The sequence below is a fragment of the Peromyscus californicus genome, unplaced genomic scaffold (genome assembly GCF_007827085.1).
Source record: "Peromyscus californicus insignis strain IS unplaced genomic scaffold, ASM782708v3 Scaffold_8__1_contigs__length_139910024, whole genome shotgun sequence".
Lineage (NCBI taxonomy): Eukaryota > Metazoa > Chordata > Mammalia > Rodentia > Cricetidae > Peromyscus > Peromyscus californicus.
This window is the reverse complement of record NW_026294606.1, coordinates 105,749,040-105,770,190: the sequence shown is the minus strand read 5'-3', so window position 1 is coordinate 105,770,190 and position 21,151 is coordinate 105,749,040. Positions and strand designations below refer to the sequence as shown.

At 53.3% G+C, this 21,151-nt stretch overlaps 1 protein-coding gene across 3 annotated transcripts; it reads left to right on the top strand.

The window, feature by feature from the left end:
- The first annotated feature begins 743 nt into the window (after positions 1-743).
- On the top strand, positions 744-19,708 carry Ripor1 (RHO family interacting cell polarization regulator 1). Of its 3 annotated transcripts, none has more exons than XM_052729690.1 (22): positions 744-854; positions 11,682-11,808; positions 11,924-12,076; positions 12,237-12,315; positions 12,692-12,715; positions 12,812-12,865; positions 12,994-13,146; positions 13,245-13,308; positions 13,395-13,438; positions 13,517-13,642; positions 14,332-14,480; positions 14,559-14,688; positions 14,770-16,215; positions 16,306-16,427; positions 17,273-17,405; positions 17,665-17,800; positions 17,926-18,087; positions 18,318-18,476; positions 18,611-18,807; positions 18,890-18,973; positions 19,068-19,158; positions 19,292-19,708. In XM_052729690.1, the coding sequence occupies exons 2-22, from the start codon at positions 11,705-11,707 to the stop codon at positions 19,387-19,389; spliced, it is 3,708 nt and encodes a 1,235-aa protein (XP_052585650.1). In that variant the 5' UTR covers positions 744-854; positions 11,682-11,704; the 3' UTR covers positions 19,390-19,708. The 3 variants fall into 3 exon arrangements, with proteins under 3 accessions (XP_052585650.1, XP_052585649.1, XP_052585648.1); XM_052729689.1 differs by lacking the exon at positions 744-854 and adding an exon at positions 10,288-10,823 and having other exon boundaries at positions 16,309-16,427; XM_052729688.1 differs by lacking the exon at positions 744-854 and adding an exon at positions 10,290-10,823.
- Positions 19,709-21,151: the final 1,443 nt, after the last annotated feature.

The window sequence follows — 21,151 nt, the reverse complement described above, 5'->3', positions numbered from 1 at the left end:
TCAACCATAACCCTAGCTTGGTTGGAAGGGCTAGCATTCCAAGCCCTGGCCTTGGAGAAGACAAGGCTTTGGCCCGGATAGCCAAAGTGTGCTCCCAGTATGCATACCCAGATCTTACCAGGTTAGTCCCATATCCCAGGAGAAAAATCTGTAACTCCCCAGAAAGCAGGACCCAACGAGTGGTGAATGCATACATGGCCTGGCTATGAGCTCTGATATATTAGCCAGACAATAGCCGAAAAAACTTTCTGACCCTACAGTGGGAAACTGAAGCGGGCTGAAAAGGTGCGGAGGGATGAGAGGCAGAGAGCTTCAACCCAGGTGTGGGATGGTTAGGCTTCCGAGCTCTCTTTTGGCCTTTCCAGACCAATTTCCTCCAACCACCCCAACTTTCAGTGTCAGCTCCAAGAACCTGTTTATAGTGACAGGAAGGGGGCCTGAGGTCTTTAGGACTGCAGAGATCTGGGTAAGAGGCAAGTAGGAGGGGTTCCCTAGCGCCCCCTACCCCAGTTTTAAGGTCTGCATGCGATTCCCAGGAAGCCGCCCGCTTCCCGCAGACGCCTTCGGGTTCCCCAAGGTCTCCCCTCCCACGAGCTGGTTGACACGGTAGGCAGACCACTCTGCCCGGCTACCCGCGAAGGTGGAGCGAGCTGTGCGCGCCCCTTAGGGGTGCGGGAGCTGGGGGGAACGCAGGAGGTGGGGCCCGGCGGGGCGGGGCGGCGGGGCGGAGGGAGGGAGGGAGGGGCGGGCGCCGGCGGCGGCGGCGGCGGCGACAGCGGCAGCTGCGGCGCGAGCAGGCCAGGCAACGCCGAGAGCAGCGACAGCGCGAGGTCCTTGAAGCCCAGTGCAGCCATGTGAGTGTCCGTGCGGTTTCCGAAGGCCATGGCCGGGAGAGGGGGCGGGCGGTGGATCCCGTGCCTCCGGCACCCGCGCCGCCCAGCGGCTCCCGGATCTGCGACCGGGTCCCGCCTCACCCCATTCTCGCGACCCGGATCGCGCGGTGTCTTTCTTCCCCACTCCCCCACCCCCATCCCGGGCGCGGAGGACGCAGCTTCGTCCTACAAAAGCCGCCGCCTCCGGGTCTGCCGCGCCCGCCGCCACCGCCTTCTTCCCTTCCGTGGCCAGGCCGCGGCGGCCGTGCCCCGGGGCTCCGCGGTGGGCAGGCCCGAGGGCGAGCCTGAGGCGCCTATCTGGGCCTGGGATTGGCTTTCCTCCGCGAGCCTGTGCTGCCCACGGAGCGACGGGAGGCTGATCTGGGAATGGGAAGGGGGCGACAGGGTGCAGGAGACCTCCCAGATGAGCTAGTCTTCCCGGTCCTTCCGACCTAAGCTGCTTTGGGGCCAGGCCCGAGGTGACTGAGCCTGCCCGAGGCCACACTCTCCACCCAAACCAAAGCTGAAGCCGGAGAAGGTCGTACTGGTGGAGGTCGGTGACCAGACCCTGTCCCTGGAAATGGAAGCTGCTACGGGGACTCAGCAAACAGTCAGAACTGAGCATCCTGTAGAACTGGTTTGGGGAAGGGGTTGTTCGCCTGGACTAGAGCCCCGGCTAGGTCAGCTTCAACACCCTCTGTCCTCCTAGCCCGAGTTAAGCCTGGATCTGACCTCTGTTGCTGGCCCTTCCAAATCAGTTCTGATATATGTGCAGACTGGACTCTCGTGTGTACAATCTAATGTAATAATAACGGTGCCCTGGCCACCATGTGGGTGGCTGCGTGCGTCTTGGGTCTGCAGCATTCAGCTGACATGCAGTCTTTGGAGGTCTACAACCATCTGGCAGATGCACATACTGGGCCAGAGAGGTTAGCATCGTTCTCAAGGTCACACAGCTGTGTTGGGGAGAAGCAAGAATTTGATCTGAATCTTTGCCCCTGCACCATCCACCATCCTAGTATTGACAGTGAGGGTGGGTAGGGGGAAAAAACGATAAGAGCCACACAACCCTACAAGGACTGGCATGGCTCCCTCGTCTACCTCCTACCGGGTCCCGGGTCCTGTGGGCAGCAGAGCGGGATGAGCAGTCCCAGAGCCTGGGTTTGGGTAGGAGGGAGGGGAGCACACAGAGCACTGGACTAGTCAATGCCTAGGTGGAAAAGCAGGCGAGGAAAGCGAGGGTGAGTCAGAGCGTTCCCAATCCGCCACCGCTGGGACTCGCGTCCTAGCCAGACCCAGCTGGGGGAGGCTGTCCAGCTCCCAGAACGCGGCGGGACAGGGAATGTGACCAGCTGACCAGGGAGGAGGCTGGCAGGAAGTGAGGCCACCAAGCAGTCTCCACCCGGTTCCGGGGTGGGGTGGGGGTCCTAGGCTAGAGCAGGCCCCCCTCCCCTCTTCATTGCTCGTTCTGGTTGGCGGCTGCCAGATGACGTCAGCAGTAGGTTTGGGGCAGTTGCCATGGAGACAGGGACAGGCTTCAGCGCGCGACCCCCTTCTCCCTTGCAGCCACCCTTTTGCCTGGGTTATTTATAGCTTCTGTTTACCTCAGTCTCCTGTGGCCCTACAGCTGAGCCGGGCTGGACCCAGAGACTCGCGGAGAGGCTATGGCTAGTGTGACCGATCACCGCACTAGATGGACAATACTGTTAGTGGTGCTTTCCGTCCCACACAGGTGTATTAGTCTTGACACGCAGGAGCTATTGGGGGTCTATGAAAACAGAGGTCGTGCAGGCAGTTAAGATTCCCTTCCCTGTTGAGCTGCACGCCTCATAACCTTTGGGACCGGGATTCTTTCCCATGTCCAGAACACACTGCAGAGTTGACAGGAACTAAGGCACCTGTCTCTTAGCAGCCAGCACCCACCAGGTGAGACAGTTCCTCTCCATTAGGTAGGGGTGGGAGTGGGGTGTCAGCCCTCTCCATCCACCCCGACGGGGGAGAGACTGCCTCCCCCAGAGATGGTCAGTCAATTAATTGTACAGTCTCCATGACTATTTAATGGTGGGGTGGGGGGTTGGTGTTAGTCATAGTTCCTGAGTATAGGGGTTAAGTGGCAGCAGAGTCGCTGCCAGGGAAAGAAAATGGATGGAACAACTATTCTTTGAATTCCGAATCCCAGGACACCGCCACCCTGTCCCAGGGAACAACCCTTGCCCCACACATATGGTAAGGGAGGTAATAGAGTGGGGAGGGAAAAGAAGAATCTTAGGTTGGGTAGGGAATCAGGGTAGATCCAGACTTGTGTCCTATGATCTACCTCTCTGGCAGGTCAGGATCCTGTTCCAAAGACTGGGCAGCCCAGCTCCCACACTCAGCTCCCTCCTTCCTTCATCGCCCAGATGCTCAGGTCTTGGTGGAGGGTCCCGGAAATTACAGTAGTGGGCAGGCAAGCTGGCCCCGGGACCCAGAGTAGACTGGTGGGAAAACAGACCCTGGAGAGTTACAACTTAGCCATGTGGCCTTGAGGGCCAGGGAGAGGAAGCTATAGAGGCGCCAAAAAGGGGGAACCAACCCAGAGCAGCTTCCTGGAAGAAGAAGTTAGGGAGGAAGAAGAAAAATGGAAAGGGAGTCAGTCAGGCTAAGAGTAGTGAAGAGAGGGGCTGGGAATGTAGCTCAGTGGTGGAGTGCTTGCCTAAGAGCCTAAGCTTGAACCTAGCCCCCCCCCTCTGTCTCTGTCTCTGTCTGTCTCTGTCTCTCTGTCTCTGTCTCTCTCTCTGTCTCTCTCTCTCTCTTTCTCTCTCTCTTGTGGAAAAGGGGTATGGGAGGGATGGAGTTTGCTGCCCAGATGCTAAGAACCTTGAATGTGGCAGGAGGGGTCACAGTTGCTAGAGAGGGGCCCGGGAAGGAAGCATAGGACTTTATTCTTAGGAACAGGAGGTAGCTGTGAATTTTTCATATTTGTCTGAGTAGAGAGATTCTAGAGATCTAGAGTCTTAGATCAGAAAGCCTAGGCTTGAATTTGGGCCCTGCCACTTTCTAACTTCGTAATCTTGGGTAAATTAATAATCATTAACAATAGTGGCTAATACTTGTTGTGTACTACATGTACTTCCCCTGAACACTCCCCATAGATGGAGACAGCTCACTTCATGCTTCCATCAGTGGTTGTGGTTATCACCCTCATGAGTATCTGAAGTCCAAAAGCTTAAGAAGGGTCTTGGCCCTGCGAGTTCAAGGCCAGCCGGGTCTACAGAGCAAGTTCCAGGACAGCCAGGGCTACACAGAGAAAGCCTGTCTCAAGAAACAAAAAAATGTCTCACCCAAGGTCCCATACAGCCAGTTGACCGCAGCTGTGAAGCAGGGCTAATAAGACCTACCTACATAGGTTTCTTGCTGGAATTAAATGATCTTTGTTCAGCATAATGCTGACATACAGTAAACACTCAGAAAGGGACAGGGTTGTTTTGTTATTGGTGGTGTTGTTTTTGGCATTGTTGGTGACTGGAATTTTCAAAAGACTGTTAGTGAATAAAGAATGGTTGATTGCCGGATAAAGCGGAGACAGGGAGCCCATAAGAGGCTGCTAGGATTCTCAGCTGGAGTTGGTAATAGCTTGGATCTGCTGTGAGGGTGCAGATTCTAGAGATACACTCTCTATGTGTATGTGTGTGTGTGTGTATGTATGTATGTATGTATGTATACTGGGCATTAAACTAGGACCTTAAGTAAGCTGACCAAGCACTTTGCCTCTGAGCTATACCCCCAGACTTAAAAAAATCTTTTTTAAAAAATTTTGAGTTCAAAGCCAGCCTGGTCTACAGATCAAGTTCCAGGACAGGTTCCAAAGCTACACAGAGACAAACACAAACCCTGTCTCAAAACACCCTCCCCCCCCAAAAAAAAATTGTAGTAGCTTAGCCAGGCTGGCCTTGAATCCACTTTGTAGTTCAGGTAGGCTTGAATATTTGATCCTTCTGCCTCAGCCTCCCAGGTAGATGGGATTATCAACTTGTACCCCCAGGACTGCATCTAGAGACATCTAAAAGCTTGATCAGCCAAGAGTGGGTGACTGAGTGGAGGTGGGGTGTAACTCATGGCCGGACCAAGGATGACTCCCAGTTTCTGTTTTGAGCAACTGGGCAGATAGGTAATAGGACTGTCATAGAATGGTTAAAACTTGGAAAAGTGGTCAGTTCAGTCCAGTGACCTCAAACTCAGTTCACCTCCTTTTACAAGCCACTACACATTGTCAGTTACTCTGTGGATAGACATCTGGGAGGCAGTTGGATAAGCAGGCCTAAGGCTTACAAGAGTGGTTTGGTTAAGGATAGATAAGGATGCAGAGAGGTACATAGCCCAAGGGCTGAGACAATGAAGTCCATTTGAGGATAAAGAGAGAAACAAGCCCTCTGTGGGAAAAGAAAATGTGTCGTGAGAAGTGGGTAGAAAAACAGAAGTATGTTGCTTCTTTTTTTTTTCCCTGAGACAGGGTTTCTCTGTGTAGTTTTGGTGCCTGTTCTGGATCTCTCTCTGTAGACCAGGCTGGCCTCGAACTCACAGAGATCCACCTGGCTCTGCCTCCCGAGTGCTGGGATTAAAGATGTGCGCCACCACCATCCAGCTGTTCCTTTTTTTTTTTTTTTTTTTTTGGTGCGCATTGGTGCTTTGCCTGAATATATGTCTCTGTGAGAGTGTTGGATCCTGGAGTTACAGAGAGTTGTGGGCTGCCATGTGGGTGATGAAAACTGAACCCAGGTCCTCTGGAAGAGCAGCCAGTGCTCTTAACTGCTAAGCCATCTCTCCAGCCCCATTGCTTCTTGAAATTCATGGGAAGGAAGGACTTAATGAAGAGGAAGGGAACCACAGAATCTAATACTTTATTGAAACCAAACAGGATAAGGAATAGACATTAGATACTAAGTTGATTCAGCAACAGAGAGGTCATTGTTGACCTTGTCAAGACTAGTCACAGGAGGGGTGGGTGCAAAAAGCCAGCCAGCATGGGAAGAGGAGTAGGTGGGTGTGGCGAGGAAATGGAGGTGACCATTTTTCCAGAAACTTGACTCAGAGCAATTGGGGAGAGGAATAGGGTAGCTAGAGAAAGGCACAGGACACACTGGGATGTAATTTTTTTTTAAAGATTTATTTATGTATTATGTATACAATGTTCTGTCTGCATGTATCCCTGCCCAGCAGAAGAGGGAGCCAGATCTCATTACAGGAGGCTGTGAGCCACCATGTGGTTGCTGGGAATTGAACTCAGGACCTCTGGAAGAGCAATCAGTACTCTTAACCTCTGAGCCATCTCTCCAGCCCCTAATGTTTTTTTAATTTATTTATTTTATATGTGTGTGGTTTTTCGAGACAGGGTTTCTCTGTGTAGCTTTGCGCCTTTCCTGGAACTCACTTGGTAGCCCAGGCTGGCCTCGAACTCACAGATATCCGCCTGTCTCTGCCTCCGGAGTGCTGAGATTAAAGGCGTGCGCCACCACTGTGTGAGTGAGTGCGTGCGTGCGTGCGTGCGTGCGTGCGTGCGTGCGTGTGTTTTGCTGGGGATTGAATCCAAAACTTTGAGCATACTAAGCATATACTTTTTACCATTGAGGTACATCTAGATTCCCTGTAGTTACTTAAATCCAACTATATAGAGAAATCTAATGTATGCAGCAAGTAGCTAGGAGCAGTGGCATACACCTAAGGTCCAAGCTTCTCAGGAAGCTAAGGCAGCAAGATTGCTTGAGCCTAAGAGTTTTTGAGGCTAGCTAGCTTGGGGAATATAACTAAGACCTCACCATTCCTACACACACACATGCACATGTCTGTCCTAAATGCACATCGTGATACATTTTGTAATGAAACACACCTATATATGACTGGGAAATAGAACCCACAGCAGGAAATAAAGCATTGCTAACACTTTGGAAGACCCTTTTGCCTACTTCCAGTTACAGCCCAAGGATAACTACTGTCTGAATTAGGGTTTCATTATTGTAGTAAAAGACCATGACCAAAAGCAACTTGGGGAGGAAATGGTTTGTTTCATTTTATACTTCCAGGTAACAACAGTTCATCACTGAGGGAAGTCAGGGCAGGAACTCAAGTAGGGCAGGGACCTGGAGGCAGGAACTGAAATATAAGCCATAAAGAATGCTGCTTGTTGGCTTGCTGCCCAGGACTCACTCACTTTGCTTTCTTTCTTTCTTTCTTTCTTTCTTTCTTTTGTTTTGTTTTTTGAGACAGGGTTTCTTTGTGTAGCTTTGGTGCCTGTCTGGATTTCTTTTTTCTTTTTCTTTCTTTCTTTTTTTTTTTTTTTTTTTTTTTTTTTTGGTTTTTCGAGACAGGGTTTCTCTGTCTTTGCACCTTTCCTGGAACTCACTCTGTAGACCAAGCTGGCCTTGAACTCACAGAGATCCGCTTGGCTCTGCCTCCTGAGTGCTGGGATTAAAGGCGTGTATCACCAATGGCTAGCTTCAATTTTCTTTCTTTTTTCTTTTTCTTTTTCTTTTTTTTTTTTTGGATTTTGGAGACAGGGTTTCTCTGTGTAGCTTTCTGCCTTTCCTGGATCTCGTTCTGTAGACCAGGCTGGCCTCAAACTCACAAAGATCCACCTGCCTCTGCCTCCTGAGTGCTGGGATTAAAGGCGTGCGCACAAAGCACAAGTAAGGCAATATTTATGGTTCCCTTGATAATGAAGTTCAAAAACAGGTGAGAAAGTGTATGGGCATGGCAGCCCATCCCTATTATCACTCAGGAGGCAGAGGCAGGAAGATCAGAAGTTCATGGCTAGCCTAGGATACAAGAGACCCTGCTTCAAAAAACAAAAATAAAACCAGAACAAACAAAAAGCACACAAAACCACTTCATGATGGCAGAAGTCAGATTAGTAATTGTCCTGGCTGGTTTTTTTTTGTAAACTTGACACAAATCGAGACGTATCTAGCAAGAGGGAATCTTAATTGAGAAAATGTCTCCATTAGATTGAACTGTAGGCAAGAAGCATTTTCTTTTTCTTTTTTCATGCTGGGATTAAAGGTGCCACCACTGCCCGGCTCAGTTTGCTTTCTTTTTTCTTTCCTGGAGCTGAGGACCGAACCCAGGGCCTTACACTTGCTAGGCAAGCGCTCTACCACTGAGCTAAATCCCCAACCCCTCAGTTTGCCTTCTTATACACCCCAGGACCACTTGCTCAAGGGTAGCACCACTCCCAGTTGGGTTGGACTCTCCCACATCCATCATTAACCAAAAAAATGCAGAGCCAGTGTGGTAGCACAGGCCTTTAATCCCAGCACTCAGGAGACAGAGGCAGGCAGATCTCTATGAGGTCAAGGTTAGCCTGATCTACATAGCAAGTTTCAGGCCAGTCAAGCAAGGCTACATAGCTAGATCCTATTTAAAAAAAAAAAAGCGAAAGAAGAAAAAGAAAAAGAAAATGCTTCTTGCCTACAGTTCAATCTAATGGAGACATTTTCTCAATTAAGATTCCCTCTTGCTAGATACGTCTCGATTTGTGTCAAGTTTACAAAAAAACCAACCAGGACAATTACTAATCTGACTTCTGCCATCATAAAGTGGTTTTGTGTGCTTTTTGTTTGTTCTGGTTTTATTTTTGTTTTTTGAAGCAGGGTCTCTTGTATCCTAGGCTAGCCATGAACTTCTGATCTTCCTGCCTCTGCCTCCTGAGTGATAATAGGGATGGGCTGCCATGCCCATATACTTTCTCACCTGTTTTTGAACTTCATTATCAAGGGAACCATAAATATTGCCTTACTTGTGTTTTGTGTCTGTCACTAGTTGATGTACCTGTAAGATTCATTCGTATTACTGGATATATTTGTATTTTTCATTGTTTTTATCACATAGTTATTCTGTTATTGTTGATGGGCATTTGAATAGTTTTCAGGCTTGTTTTCACTTTTAGTGTGAGAGTGACTTGAATTTACTGGTAAGTTGAAGAGAAAGTCTGAGACATCCATCTTCTCTGAGAAGGGAGAAAAAAAAGACTAGTGCCATACAGGATAATCTCCCAGGTAGAAAATGAGCACCGCCGGGCGGTGGTGGCGCACGCCTTTAATCCCAGCACTCCGGAGGCAGAGCCAGGCGGATCTCTGTGAGTTCGAGGCCAACCTGGGCTACCAAGTGAGTCCCAGGAAAGGCGCAAAGCTACACAGAGAAACCCTGTCTCGAAAAACCAAAAAAAAAAAAAAAAAAAAAAAAAAAGAAAGAAAGAAAGTGAGAACCATCTGAGGTTGAGAATTTTGAGAATTGCACTGTGATTCCAGCTACTGTGCCAAGACCTCCCGGCTCAATCCAGGATGAGTGCAGGAGCTGCAAGGACAGGGAGGTGGTTTGCCAGGGTTGGTTTCTGCCACTCAAGACAGAGTGTGGAGTGCTGAGGATAACAGCAGACAAGAGATAGAAGGGTGGCTGCGGATGCAGGCTGGGAAGAGGGTGTGCAGAGAAGGGAAGGGAAGGAAGGTGGGAGGGAGCTGGAAGAGAAAGCAGGCAGAGGCGGACTGTGATCTCTGTGCACAGTGGTGTCTGTGAAATCCTGAGGTGTATCTCTGGTGACTGGCACATGCTTGCCACTCAGTGGGTAGCTGAATAAATGAGTTGTGTTCTGGGGAACCAGAGGTCTCAGGTAACAAGCAGATGTGGTAGTGGTGATGGAGAGAAACTGATGATTATGGACAGTGAAGCTGTGGTTTAGGAAAAGGGAATTCCAGAGCAGACGCTAAGGCTAGGGTGTGGGGTATGGGAGCTGAAAGATACATAAAGGCTTGTATTAGGTGGGCAGTCCACAGGAATGCACAGTTCATGCTGGGTGTAGACACGGGGTATTCACGTAGGAGATGCTGGGTTCAAGAAAGCTGGTACCAAGGGAATTCAGACTTGAGGGGAGAGCCAAGGGTAGAAGGATAACCTCTCAGTCCTAGCTTCCATTATAGGCCCTGGCTGGATGGTAGGTCCTGATCCTTTTCTCTAGGTCCCAGGGAGGGGAGAGACCCAGACTGAGCACCCTCTTTGTGGGTGTAAAGATGTTGCAGGGGGCTTTGGAATTCTCTCCACTCAGCTCCTCCTCAGTGTCTTGGAGCAGCACATCATATATGGTTGATCTAGCCCCCACCCTTTCAGCTCCTCTCTCTCCTCAGCTTCGTCAGAGTCCTTATTATACAGTGTCCTTCATGGGCACAATCCCTGCACTCAACCCCCCCCCGACTTCCTACTTTCCCCCCTTCACACACACAGAACCCTAATTCCCAATCCTCTTCATGTTGAATCTCTCCTCAGCAGCCCTGACAACCACTTTTGAACACCTTTTTTTCTTTTTTTACATTTATTTTTATTTCATAAGTGATTTGCCTGCATATATATAATTACACACACACACACACACACACACACACACACACACACACACACACACACACATCTGTGTGAGGGTGTAAGATCCCCTGGAACTGGAGTTACAGTTGTGAGCTGCTGGGAATTGAACCTGGGTCCTCTGCAAGAGCAGCCAGTGCTCTTAACCGCTGAGCCATCTCTCCAGCCCCTTGCACACCTTTCCATTACTGTCCCACTAGTCTCTTCAGTCTGTTCTTCCATAATCATTTTGGGGTTCAACTCCCTTCACAGGCGCCCCTAACCCCAAACCCTGTGTCAACCTACTCCGGAGGAAAGCCCCTAGTTACCCCTTGCAGAGGCCAGGCAGACTGAGGTCGGGTGCCCCCCTAGTCCAGGGAACCAGTCCCGCCCCATCCCGGCTGGCTGAGTCAGGAGGCAGGAACTGGGCGGGCGGGAGGCGCGGAGAGCAGCCGAAACCGGGGCCAGAGCCGCTGGCAGTGAGCTTGGAGCCCAGCGGGGCCAGTCCCAAAAGCCCCAGGCCAGCGGGACACCGTGGGTGAGCGCGGGCCGGGGGCCATCCAGAACCTACCATGAACTCCAAGAAGAGAGGTAGGACTCGGCTTGGAGTTGCGAAGGCTCCCGAGATGGCCACAAGGGATGCAGACGGGATTCCGGGGGCCTAGGGTGCGTGTTTCGTTCGAGTTGTTGGGGTGGAGGTTCGGCCGGGACTCCTTCCCTCCCACGGCGGGGGAAGCGTGCGTCCGTGACTCAGTTTCCAAGAAGGGTGTATAGAAAAGTGGAGGAGGCGGGGCACTTCTCTCCGCACTGCCCCCCACTCTGGGAATCCCCGGGCGCCCAGCCGGGAGGACGCTGGCGTCAAGGCGCCTGCTAGTCGGTGTGAGCTGGGGGCATCATTTACACTGGGCGGTGGGTTACAGGAGTGGGTTACAAACCTGCGGCCAGGCCTGCCTCTCAGCTCTACTGCGATCCTCACTCGCGCCCCGCCTCATGACCTTCCACGGCCTCCCGGGGTGGTGGCACCCGAGCTTTCAGCCACTTGGGGGGGGGCGGGGGACAGGGGAAGGGCTGGGGATGCCGCCCCGCCCCCGGGTAAACAGGCGCTTCCGCACATTCTTCGCGCGCCCCGCCCCTTTCCTGCTTCTTCCCAGCTGGAGGAGGGTCCCCGCGCGACCCCCCCCCTTCCTGCTCCGCGACAGGCGGAGCCCTCACCTCCGCAGGAAGTAGGGGCAGAGCGGAGGCCACGCTGAGTCCGAGGCCGAGTCGCCTGCCACTGCCCTGTCATTAGCGAGGGGGCCGATGAGGCTAAGACTGCCAAGGCTGGAGCCCATTGGGGCAGCTGTTCTTGGTGACCAGGGAGGGCCTGTTCCAGCCCTGGGACCCGGCCACGGGAAGGGGGCTTCTTCAGGGACCCGATTAGTGCTGGACACACACCCCCGCCACCCCCAGGGAGCCCCGCGCGGACTCATTCCATGATGTCCCTGTCGGTGCGGCCGCAGCGCCGCCTGCTCAGCGCCCGGGTCAGTAGGAGCCAGTCCTTCGCAGGCGTCCTCGGCAGCCACGAGCGCGGGCCCAGGTACGCGACAAGGGGTTTGATGGGGTTGAGAGAGTTAGATGGGGTTGGGACTGGGTGTGTAATGAGGGTTTGGGGGATTCTTGCTGACCCTTTCTAAAAGCAGTCTCTTCTTCAGGAGCTTCACGGTCTTCAGCCCACCAGGGCCTCCACGGAAGCCCCTAGTGCTCTCCCGAGTATCGAGGATGTTTTCCGTAGCCCACCCAGCCCCCAAGGTGCCACAGCCAGAGCGGCTGGACCTGGTGTACGCTGCCCTTAAGCGGGGACTGACGTAAGCAACGCCCTCCTTGTGCTCTGTCCCAGGAACCCACCTAAGTTTCTCTCTGCAAGTTTAAGTCTTCCCCAGCCATGCATGCACCCTTTTCCTACTGCCAGCACGCTGTCAGGTTGAGGCTGGATAAGTTGACTCTTGTCACTTGCCTTTCCCCTAGGGCTTACTTGGAAGTGCATCAGCAGGAGCAGGAGAAACTTCAGCGCCAGATCAAAGAGTCCAAGAGGAATTCCCGCCTAGTGAGTAAATGATAGGGGATGCCCTGGACCAATGCCTCTTCCCTATATCGTGTAGGGGCTGGGCCCAGCAACCTTGTTTGATATTGAGCTGTGTTCTGAGGTGAGTTGGTAGAGGATTCTCTCCCAACTTGCTGAGTGCACTTTCTGCTTGAGACCTGGTGCCTAATCACGAAAGCTTCCAGTAGGAGAGTTCAGGCCTCACCCATGACAGCAAGAGATCATATTGTGGTGGCACAGGAGAGGGCCAGGGTTCTTCCTGGGAAGACGGTTTCAAAGGAGGAAACATTCTGTTGAATCCTGAAGAATAGCTGGGTGGGCAAGTACTTTCCTGGGGTCCTTCTGAGGCTTTCTAAGATTCCCTTATCTCCCTCTGTAGGGCTTCCTGTATGACTTGGACAAGGTAAGTGTATATCAAATAGTGTTGGAAGGGGGTTGGCTTATAGGGAGAGGAAAGAGTCCTAGGACTTAGGCTCTTTCTGACTCAACTCTCCCTTAGCAAGTCAAGTCCATTGAACGTTTTCTTCGACGACTGGAGTTCCATGCTAGTAAGGTACTTGTACAGCGTGCATGCAGAGTGGGATGTGGGTTTGGATATCATAGGGGAAGGGGGAAGGCCCCCCGTGGGCAACAGCGGTGAGTCTCAGTCCCCTCCTGCCACACCTGTTGTCACCTTCCCAGATCGATGAGCTGTATGAAGCGTACTGTGTCCAGCGGCGTCTCCGGGATGGTGCCTACAACATGGTCCGCGCCTATAGCACAGGGTCCCCGGGGAGTCGAGAGGCCCGGGATAGCCTGGCTGAGGCCACTAGAGGGCATCGAGAGTACACAGAGGTGAGAGATGAGGACCGCTGTGGCAGAGGCACAAGGGGTGGGCTGGTGAGAGAGGACCGGTTCTTCATTCCCTCACATTCTTACCCCTCCTTCCCCAGAGCATGTGTCTTCTGGAGAATGAGCTAGAGGCACAGCTGGGCGAGTTTCATCTCCGGATGAAAGGTACTGAGTTGTAGGGGCAGAAGAGAGGCAGGAGTGGGTATGCTTATGGTCCTCAGCATGGCTCATCGTCTCCTTTTTGTGTCCAGGGCTGGCTGGCTTCGCCAGGCTGTGTGTGGGCGATCAATATGAGGTAGGAGATTGTACATGAGAAGGCTGGGATGGGAGGGTCACAATCCCAAAAGTTGCTTCATCCTGCCTGTTTCTCCAGATCTGCATGAAATATGGCCGTCAGCGCTGGAAACTACGAGGCCGAATAGAGAGTAGTGGAAAGCAGGTGTGGGACAGTGAAGAAACCGTCTTTCTTCCTCTACTCACAGAATTCCTGTCTATCAAGGTGATTTTTCTGACCAGATCCATTAGACAGCTTGTTCCTATGAACCCTGTTACTCTGTGAATTCCCTGTAACCATTTCTCCTAAGGCTCTCTCATTCCTGTGGTCCCTTATAACTCTATGGCCCTGTAAATGTGACTCCATGACCTCTATAATCCCCATAACCCTCTGTATGTGACCTTGAAAACAATCTCTGTAACTCCTATACCTCATGACTTTGATTCTGAGACCTTCTTTTGAGCTTCCAAACTTGTGGATATTTGCTTTCCTTTGAAATCCCATGAGACCGTGAACCTATAATTCCGATGACCCTAGCAACGTGGACTTCTATGATGCTCATGCTCCCATATTGCCTCCATGGCCCTGTGATCCCTAGAACTCTCATCCTCCTGTAATCTGCATGGCCTGGTGACCCTGTGACTATCTTTTTTTTTTTTTTTTTTTTTTGAGACAGGGTTTCTCTGTGTAGCTTTGCGCCTTTCCTGGAACTCGCTTTGGAGACCAGGCTGGCCTCGAACTCACAGAGATCCGCCTGCCTCTGCCTCCCGAGTGCTGGGATTAAAGGCGTGCGCCACCACCGCCCGGCTGTGACTATCTTATAACCTCTATGCACACTCAGATTTCTGAACGCCCTGAAGCTCATTAGCCCCTCCCCTCACTCATGTGACCCCTCCATGCACTCTTGGCTACAGGTGACAGAACTGAAGGGCCTGGCTAACCATGTAGTTGTGGGCAGTGTCTCCTGTGAGACCAAGGACCTATTTGCTGCCCTGCCCCAGGTTGTGGCTGTGGACATCAATGACCTTGGCACCATCAAGCTCAGCCTGGAAGTCATATGGAGGTTGGTAGGAATGAAGGGCTTAGGGCAGGGCAAAAGGCTGCGCTGAGTAACATGGCTAATGTCTTTTTCCCTTCCCAGTCCCTTTGACAAGGATGACCAGCCCTCAGCTGCTTCTACAGTCAACAAAGCCTCCACTGTCACTAAGCGATTTTCCACATACAGCCAGAGCCCACCAGACACACCCTCACTTCGGGAGCAAGCCTTCTATGTGAGTCAAAATCCAGGCCCCAGGTCTTACCACCTCCCTGGGGTCTTGTTGGTGTAACCCTGATGTATCTCTTTCTCTTAGAACATGTTACGGCGGCAGGAGGAGCTAGAGAATGGGACAGCATGGTCCCTGTCATCTGAATCTTCGGATGACTCATCCAGCCCACAGCTGTCAGGCACAGCTCGACATTCATCGACCCCCAAGTCCTTGGTGCGGCAGCCGGAGCCCCTGCCCATCCAAGTTGCCTTCCGAAGGCCAGAGACTCTCACCTCTGGTTCCATGGATGAAGAGCCCGGGGTGGCTCCAGCCCTGGTCAATGGGCATACCCCTTACAGCCGGACTCTCAGCCACATCAGTGAGGCCAGTGTGGATGCTGCCCTGACTGAGGCTGTGGAAGCTGTGGGCTCAGAAAGCCTAACCCCAGGACCTAGTCCACTTGCATACCCAGATTCCACCCATGTGGAGCACTTCAGTAGTGTTCCTCCTCGTCTAGACACTGGCCGTTCCGCCACAAGACCCACCCCAAGTACAGCTGGCCCTGCCCCCACGTTTACAGGCCCTGCATCATCTGCACAGTTAGACTTAGCTCACAAAGCCACAGACTCTGACCCTTCTGAGTTGCCAAGCCTCACCCATACAAGCTCTACCTACAGTGCTGTAAGCCCTGTCAACAGTGTTCCAAGCCTAACTTCCACTACTACAGATTCTCCCCACAAACCCACGCCCTCTACCCTCACCACTGCAGGCTCCATCCCCAGTGCTACAGACCCAATCCAGGCTACCACAAGCCCTACTCACACTACCCTAAGTCTCACCCATACCACTATAAGCCTCACCCACACTACTGCAAGCCCTACACACAGCACTCCAAGCCCCACGCACACTACCCCAAGCCCCACCCACACCACTGTAAGTCCCACTTGCACTACTCCAAGCCCCACCAATGCCACTCCAAGCCCCAGTCGCAGTACCACTAGCCCTACTCGAAAAACTGGGATGTCAACAACTCCTACCACTACAAGTCATACCACTAACGCTGTGGGCCCAGTCCAAACCACTACAAGCCCCATTTCTACAACTGAAAGCCCTACCCCTTCTATAGACCTTGCTACAATTTCTAGCTCCTCTGCAGACCCCATACTCCCAGACACTGAACCTCTGCCTTGCAGTCACCCAGCCTCCACTCCCTACACTCAAACAGACCCCACAGCATCCTGCACCTCTCACCAGAGTCTTGCTTGTTCTGATTCAAAGTCCCTCTCAAGCCCTGCCCCAAATTCCCCAGAACAGATTCTTAAGAGCCCAAGTTCCTCTCCCTCATCCATAGTCCCTGCACCCCAACATTCGGAACCTAGCCTGGCCACAGCTGCTCAAGCCCCAGTCCCTGAAGCAGCTGGAGGAGCTGGAGACAAAAGGCTTGAAGAGGCCCTGGGGACCCTAATGGCTGCCCTGGATGACTATCGTGGTCAGTTCCCTGAGCTGCAGGGCCTGGAGCAGGAGGTGACCCGACTGGAGAGTCTGCTCATGGTGAGTAAGGAGGCTGGGCTGGGCCGGGCTGAGGCAGCACAGGGAGAGCTGCCAGCCAGTGGCAGTAGCTCTGACCCCCTTTACCATCAGCAGAGACAAGGCCTGACTAGGAGCCGGGCCTCCAGTCTTAGCATCACTGTGGAACATGCCCTGGAGAGCTTCAGTTTCCTCAATGATGATGAAGATGAAGACAATGATGGTCCTGGGGCCAGGTGAGGGGGCCAGGCAAGGCAAGACTGGGAACTAGTTGGGCAGGGAGAGATGAAGGGGAAGAGGTGAAGCAATGTAAGGCAGAGGAGGAGCGGGTGGGTTGGCTGAAAGGCAAGGTGGAAACTGGTGAGGTGGGGCCGGGTAGAGAACATGAGGATGGGCTTATGGCGCAAGTGCAGTTGTGTTTTCCTTGTATACCTCCTGTATCTTTGATGCCCATGTCACCAACTCCATCCATCCCAGTGTTTCTGGCCACCCTGCTCATCTCTGCAATGTCTGCCTCCCCTGCAAGTCCCCATCAGCTTGTGAGCCTCCTGCCTCTCTTCTTTCCCTTGACCTCATCTTGGACTCATCCCGTGAAGGAGCTCTTTCAGTGCCTCCCCATGTACCCCGTGTCCCTCGGTATCAGCCCCCTCCATCACGACCCCGACTCTCCCGGAGACCCCGGCCTCTCAGCTCTCATTCCTGGAGCAGACTTTACCGTTTCAGATTTGAGAGTCACACCCGGTCCCTCCTTCCTTTACGACTTCCTAGGTTCCAGTCCCAAGCCCTGCGTCCCTTGCCGTCCGCATTTTACAGACCATCCCGCCTGCAGTCCTACTGGCGCCCATCTCGGGCCGGCAGCCCCTTTGGTCTTAGCAAGGGTTGCAAAAGGTTGACTATAAAGACCCATGCTACTCATTGCTGGTTACAGCCTCATCCTCCTGGAAGTCCTGTGTGAACTTACCTACTGTCTGTGTCTGCACGTTGTTCTTCCATTCTGGGTGGGAGGAGCTTAATAAAAACAATCTCTGGTGACCAGAGGTGATGTGTGTTGTTGGGGTGTTTGATTCCATTTTTTTCTCAGGCCCACAAGCAGCCCAGAGGCTGTGGCAGAGGACAGATTAGACTCATCAAATGCCCAGTCCCTAAGCACAGGGTGTCCAGCCCTGGATGCTACCTTGGTCCAGCACCTGTATCACTGCAGCCGCCTCCTACTGGTGAGGGGATAATACCACCCCCCACCCCCCACCCCCGTTGCCCCAGGGAGCCCTGCACTCCAAACCTCCCCTCTAAACCTCTCAGTTCCACACACCAATGCCCCAGGGTCCTAGCATTTGGCTTCTCCTGAATATACTACCTCCTATACCCTTCCTATTTCAGCCTCTCCCAGTGCATGCTGGGACCTGTACTCCCCTGACCCATCCCCCGCAACCCTTACCATGAGGTCTAAATTACTTGGCAACCCCTGTCCTCTAGAAACTGGGCACATTTGGGCCCCTACGCTGCCAGGAGGCATGGGCCCTAGAGCGGCTGCTGAGGGAAGCACGTGTGCTTGAGGAAGTGTGTGAGCGCAGCAAGCTGTGGGGGAAGTCTGCCACTTCTGCCCAGGAAGGTAAAGGTCTCCTGGGCTTGGGCTGTGATGTCCAGTGGAGTTCATGCCTCACCTGCTCCCGTTTACGTGCCTGCCCCTCCTGCCTGACCTGCCCCGTTGCTGATGGTCTTCCTCACTCCTCACAGTGGTGCAGTTCTCTGCCTCTCGGTCCGGCTTCCTGACCTTTTGGGACCAGTGCACAGAGGGACTCAGCCCCTTCATCTGCCCGGTGGAGCAGGTGCTCCTGACTTTCTGCGGCCAGTACGGTGCCCGTCTTTCCCTGCGCCAGCCAGGCTTAGCCGAGGCTGGTGAGTGGGCTGCCTACCTACCCCTTCCTTCCTTCCTTAGCTCCCTTGGGGAAGGCCTTGTCATCCCATACTGACTGGCAAGTTGAGCACTGAAGAGAACTAGTGAGTGCTTGTTCTCAGAGCAGAGTGTGGACAAGGAGTCCCTGGGCCTGAGCTAGAACAGGGACATTCTCTTCCCCCTTAGAGGACTGGGTCTGTCTCAACTCAGGCTGTGGTACTGTCTCCTGCAGTGTGTGTCAAGTTCCTGGAAGACGCCCTGGGACGGAAGCTGCCTAGGAGGCCCCAACCTGGCCCCGGGGAGCAGTTCACCATCTTCCAGTTCTGGAGTTATGTAGAAGCCTTGGACAGCCCCTCCATGGATGCCTATGTGACAGAGACTGCAGAGGAGGGTGAGGCAGAGGCCCCGGCCACAGAATGCTGACCCTGTGGGTGGTCCTGAGGGCGTGGATGATGAGATGAGGGCGAAGCCTCTCACCCCACGAGCTTTGCCAACTTGTTGTGCCCCTCCCCCCACTTCTTCCAGTGTTACTGGTACAGAATTTGAACTCTGATGACCAGGCGGTTGTGCTGAAAGCCCTGAGGCTAGCACCTGAAGGGCGTCTGCGAAGGGATGGGCTCCGGGCTCTGAGCTCCCTGCTGGTCCATGGCAACAACAAAGTCATGGCTGCTGTCAGCACCCAGCTTCGGAGCCTCTCGCTTGGTCCTGTCTTCCGGGAGAGGGTGAGTTTGGCAGGATTCTCTGGTGGATAAGGTGAGGGCCAAGGGCTCCCAGTGTCTAACTCTGCCCTCTCACCTTGCCCAGGCTCTTTTGTGCTTCCTGGACCAACTTGAGGATGAGGATGTGCAGACCCGAGTGGCTGGATGCCTGGCTTTGGGCTGTATCAAGGTGATCCCTGCCAACCTACCTACCCGCCGCTTCCACTGCAGGCCTGTTCCTGCTTGTGACACTGAACCTGCCTCCATGTTTTGTCCCCTGATAGGCTCCTGAGGGCATTGAGCCCCTGGTGTACTTGTGCCAAACAGACACAGAAGCTGTGAGGGAAGCTGCCCGGCAGAGCCTCCAGCAGTGTGGTAAGGCTGGGAAGTGGGAGACGTGAGTTAAGGGGAACACCTTGGCTACTCGGGGTAGGGTGGGGTAATGCCAGGTGTGAGAAGGCCTGGAAGATGCCAGGGCCACTCTTGACCTTACCCTCACACATTACAGGGGAAGAAGGACAGTCTGCTCATCGACGGCTGGAGGAGTCCCTGGATGCTCTGCCTCGAATCTTTGGGCCCAGCAGCATGGCCAGCACAGCGTTCTGAACTCTCCAGTCACCGGCTCCCAGTGTTCCTTCCCCCATTTTCAGGGCTCACCAGGCACTGGCAGGGAGGGTGAGGGCTGGTTCCAGACACCTCTCTCCACAAATTCCTATCAATGAAAATCTAATATATTCTTCTGTTACCCCTGGGGTTGGTAGAGTGCCTGAAATGAAGTGCCTCCCAGCCTTGGTTCTGCATATCCTTGGCCACAAATAGTGTCAGGGGCCTGGCCATATCTTACTCTGCCTCACCACATCCCTTGGTTTTGTATTTTATTTACAGAGTTTTACAGAAAATAAAAAAGCAAAATGCGTTTCCTACATGGCTTGCTGCACTCCTGAGCCTCTGCTCCAACACCTCCTGGTGTGCTCTTCCTGGCACTGTTGTGCCCACACTCCAGCTGTGACAACATCGTGGGCATTTGCCCTGGAAATCCTGGTGGAGGAAAGCCCAGAGTCCAGGGCTGTGCCTGGAGAAGAGACACAGAAGTGAAAAGAGCACTACTGGACAGGCTGAGCCTGCAGCAGGGCCTGGGAACTCCAGCCCGAGTGGATCTCAGCGGCTGGCCCAGAGAAGGCCCGGACTGTGCTTATTCCAGACTGGCTGTGGCTAGTGGGCAAAGAGAAAGCAAAAGAAGCTGGCACGGAGTGCCTGAGCTGTCGCCACCAGGGGGCAGCAGAACTGCATCCGTAGGTGGTAGGCTTCTGTCTGTGCCCCTCTGACTAGGCAGCTTCCTACAGAGGAGCTCAAGAAGCAACTTGTGTGGGGAGGTGGGAATCCTTGCTTAGGGGGGGAGCTGGAGCCTGGGAGACAGGAGACCCGGATGGCTGTCCGGTGAACCAAGACAGCAAGGTCCTTCCCTCCCTGAGGCACCTCCTTCCCTGCAATAACAAACCTGTGAACTCTGTGGCCCCCAACAGCCAGCAGACCTGTGTTGAGGAAGTAGGACTCCCCAGAGAGGGCTTCCCTGCCTCCAACACAGGAGTTTGTTAACCTAAGTTAGGAGACCTTTGGGAGGGACTGGAGGGTGGGGTGGGATTTCGGGATGGCAGGCCTTTTCTAAGAAGGTCCTGAGAGATTTCCACACCCATGGCTAGAGAAATGAACCCTCCATCCTCCTATCAGAATTTCCATTGTCTGGAGAGACTGGACATGAATAAGGTCTTCCCAGCTTGAACCCGCTCTGCTATCCCAATACCTGTGGTGATATAGCACACTAGTGTGACAGACACTGTGTGCACAAAGCTATCATGGGGAGATGGGGAGCACTCAAGAAGAGCCAATTAGGTGTCAACAGTTGCCTAGATGTGGTGGGGGTGACCCAGATCCCTGGGGAGCTTTACCCCAGTGTTTTAGAACTGCCTATGAAGAGGTTTTTGGCTGGGCCATCACCACCTGCTGGGGAGGTCAGGCTGAACAAAAGAAACGGCAACAGGAAACACCTGTGAGTGGATGCTGGCAGTTCACTATAGTCTGGTGGGGGCAGGGGGAGGGCGGGCAGACAGCCCTCACACACTGGCATAGCCGGGCAGGATGGAGCAGTTCAGCTTTTTGGTTGGTCAGCTGGGGTAAAATGGAGTAGACAAAACTATCAGGTGACAGACCACACCACTGCCTATAGCTGGTCATAGTTTGGAGGCAAGTCCCAGAACCACCAGCAAAATTCCTGCAGGCCTGAAGCCACAGAAAAGGCCCACTGGTAGGGCAGGACTGTTCAGAGTGGTGGGGAAAAGTGCAGTCAAACCTTGGCTGAGCAGGGCTTAGG

Excerpts from the sequence above, each read along its gene's own strand:
- Ripor1 (XM_052729688.1), top strand. Across the intron at positions 13,309-13,394 it reads GTTTCATCTCCGGATGAAAG|GGCTGGCTGGCTTCGCCAGG; the intron begins GTACTGAGTTGT and ends TTTTGTGTCCAG. Across the intron at positions 18,974-19,067 it reads TGGCTTTGGGCTGTATCAAG|GCTCCTGAGGGCATTGAGCC; the intron begins GTGATCCCTGCC and ends GTCCCCTGATAG.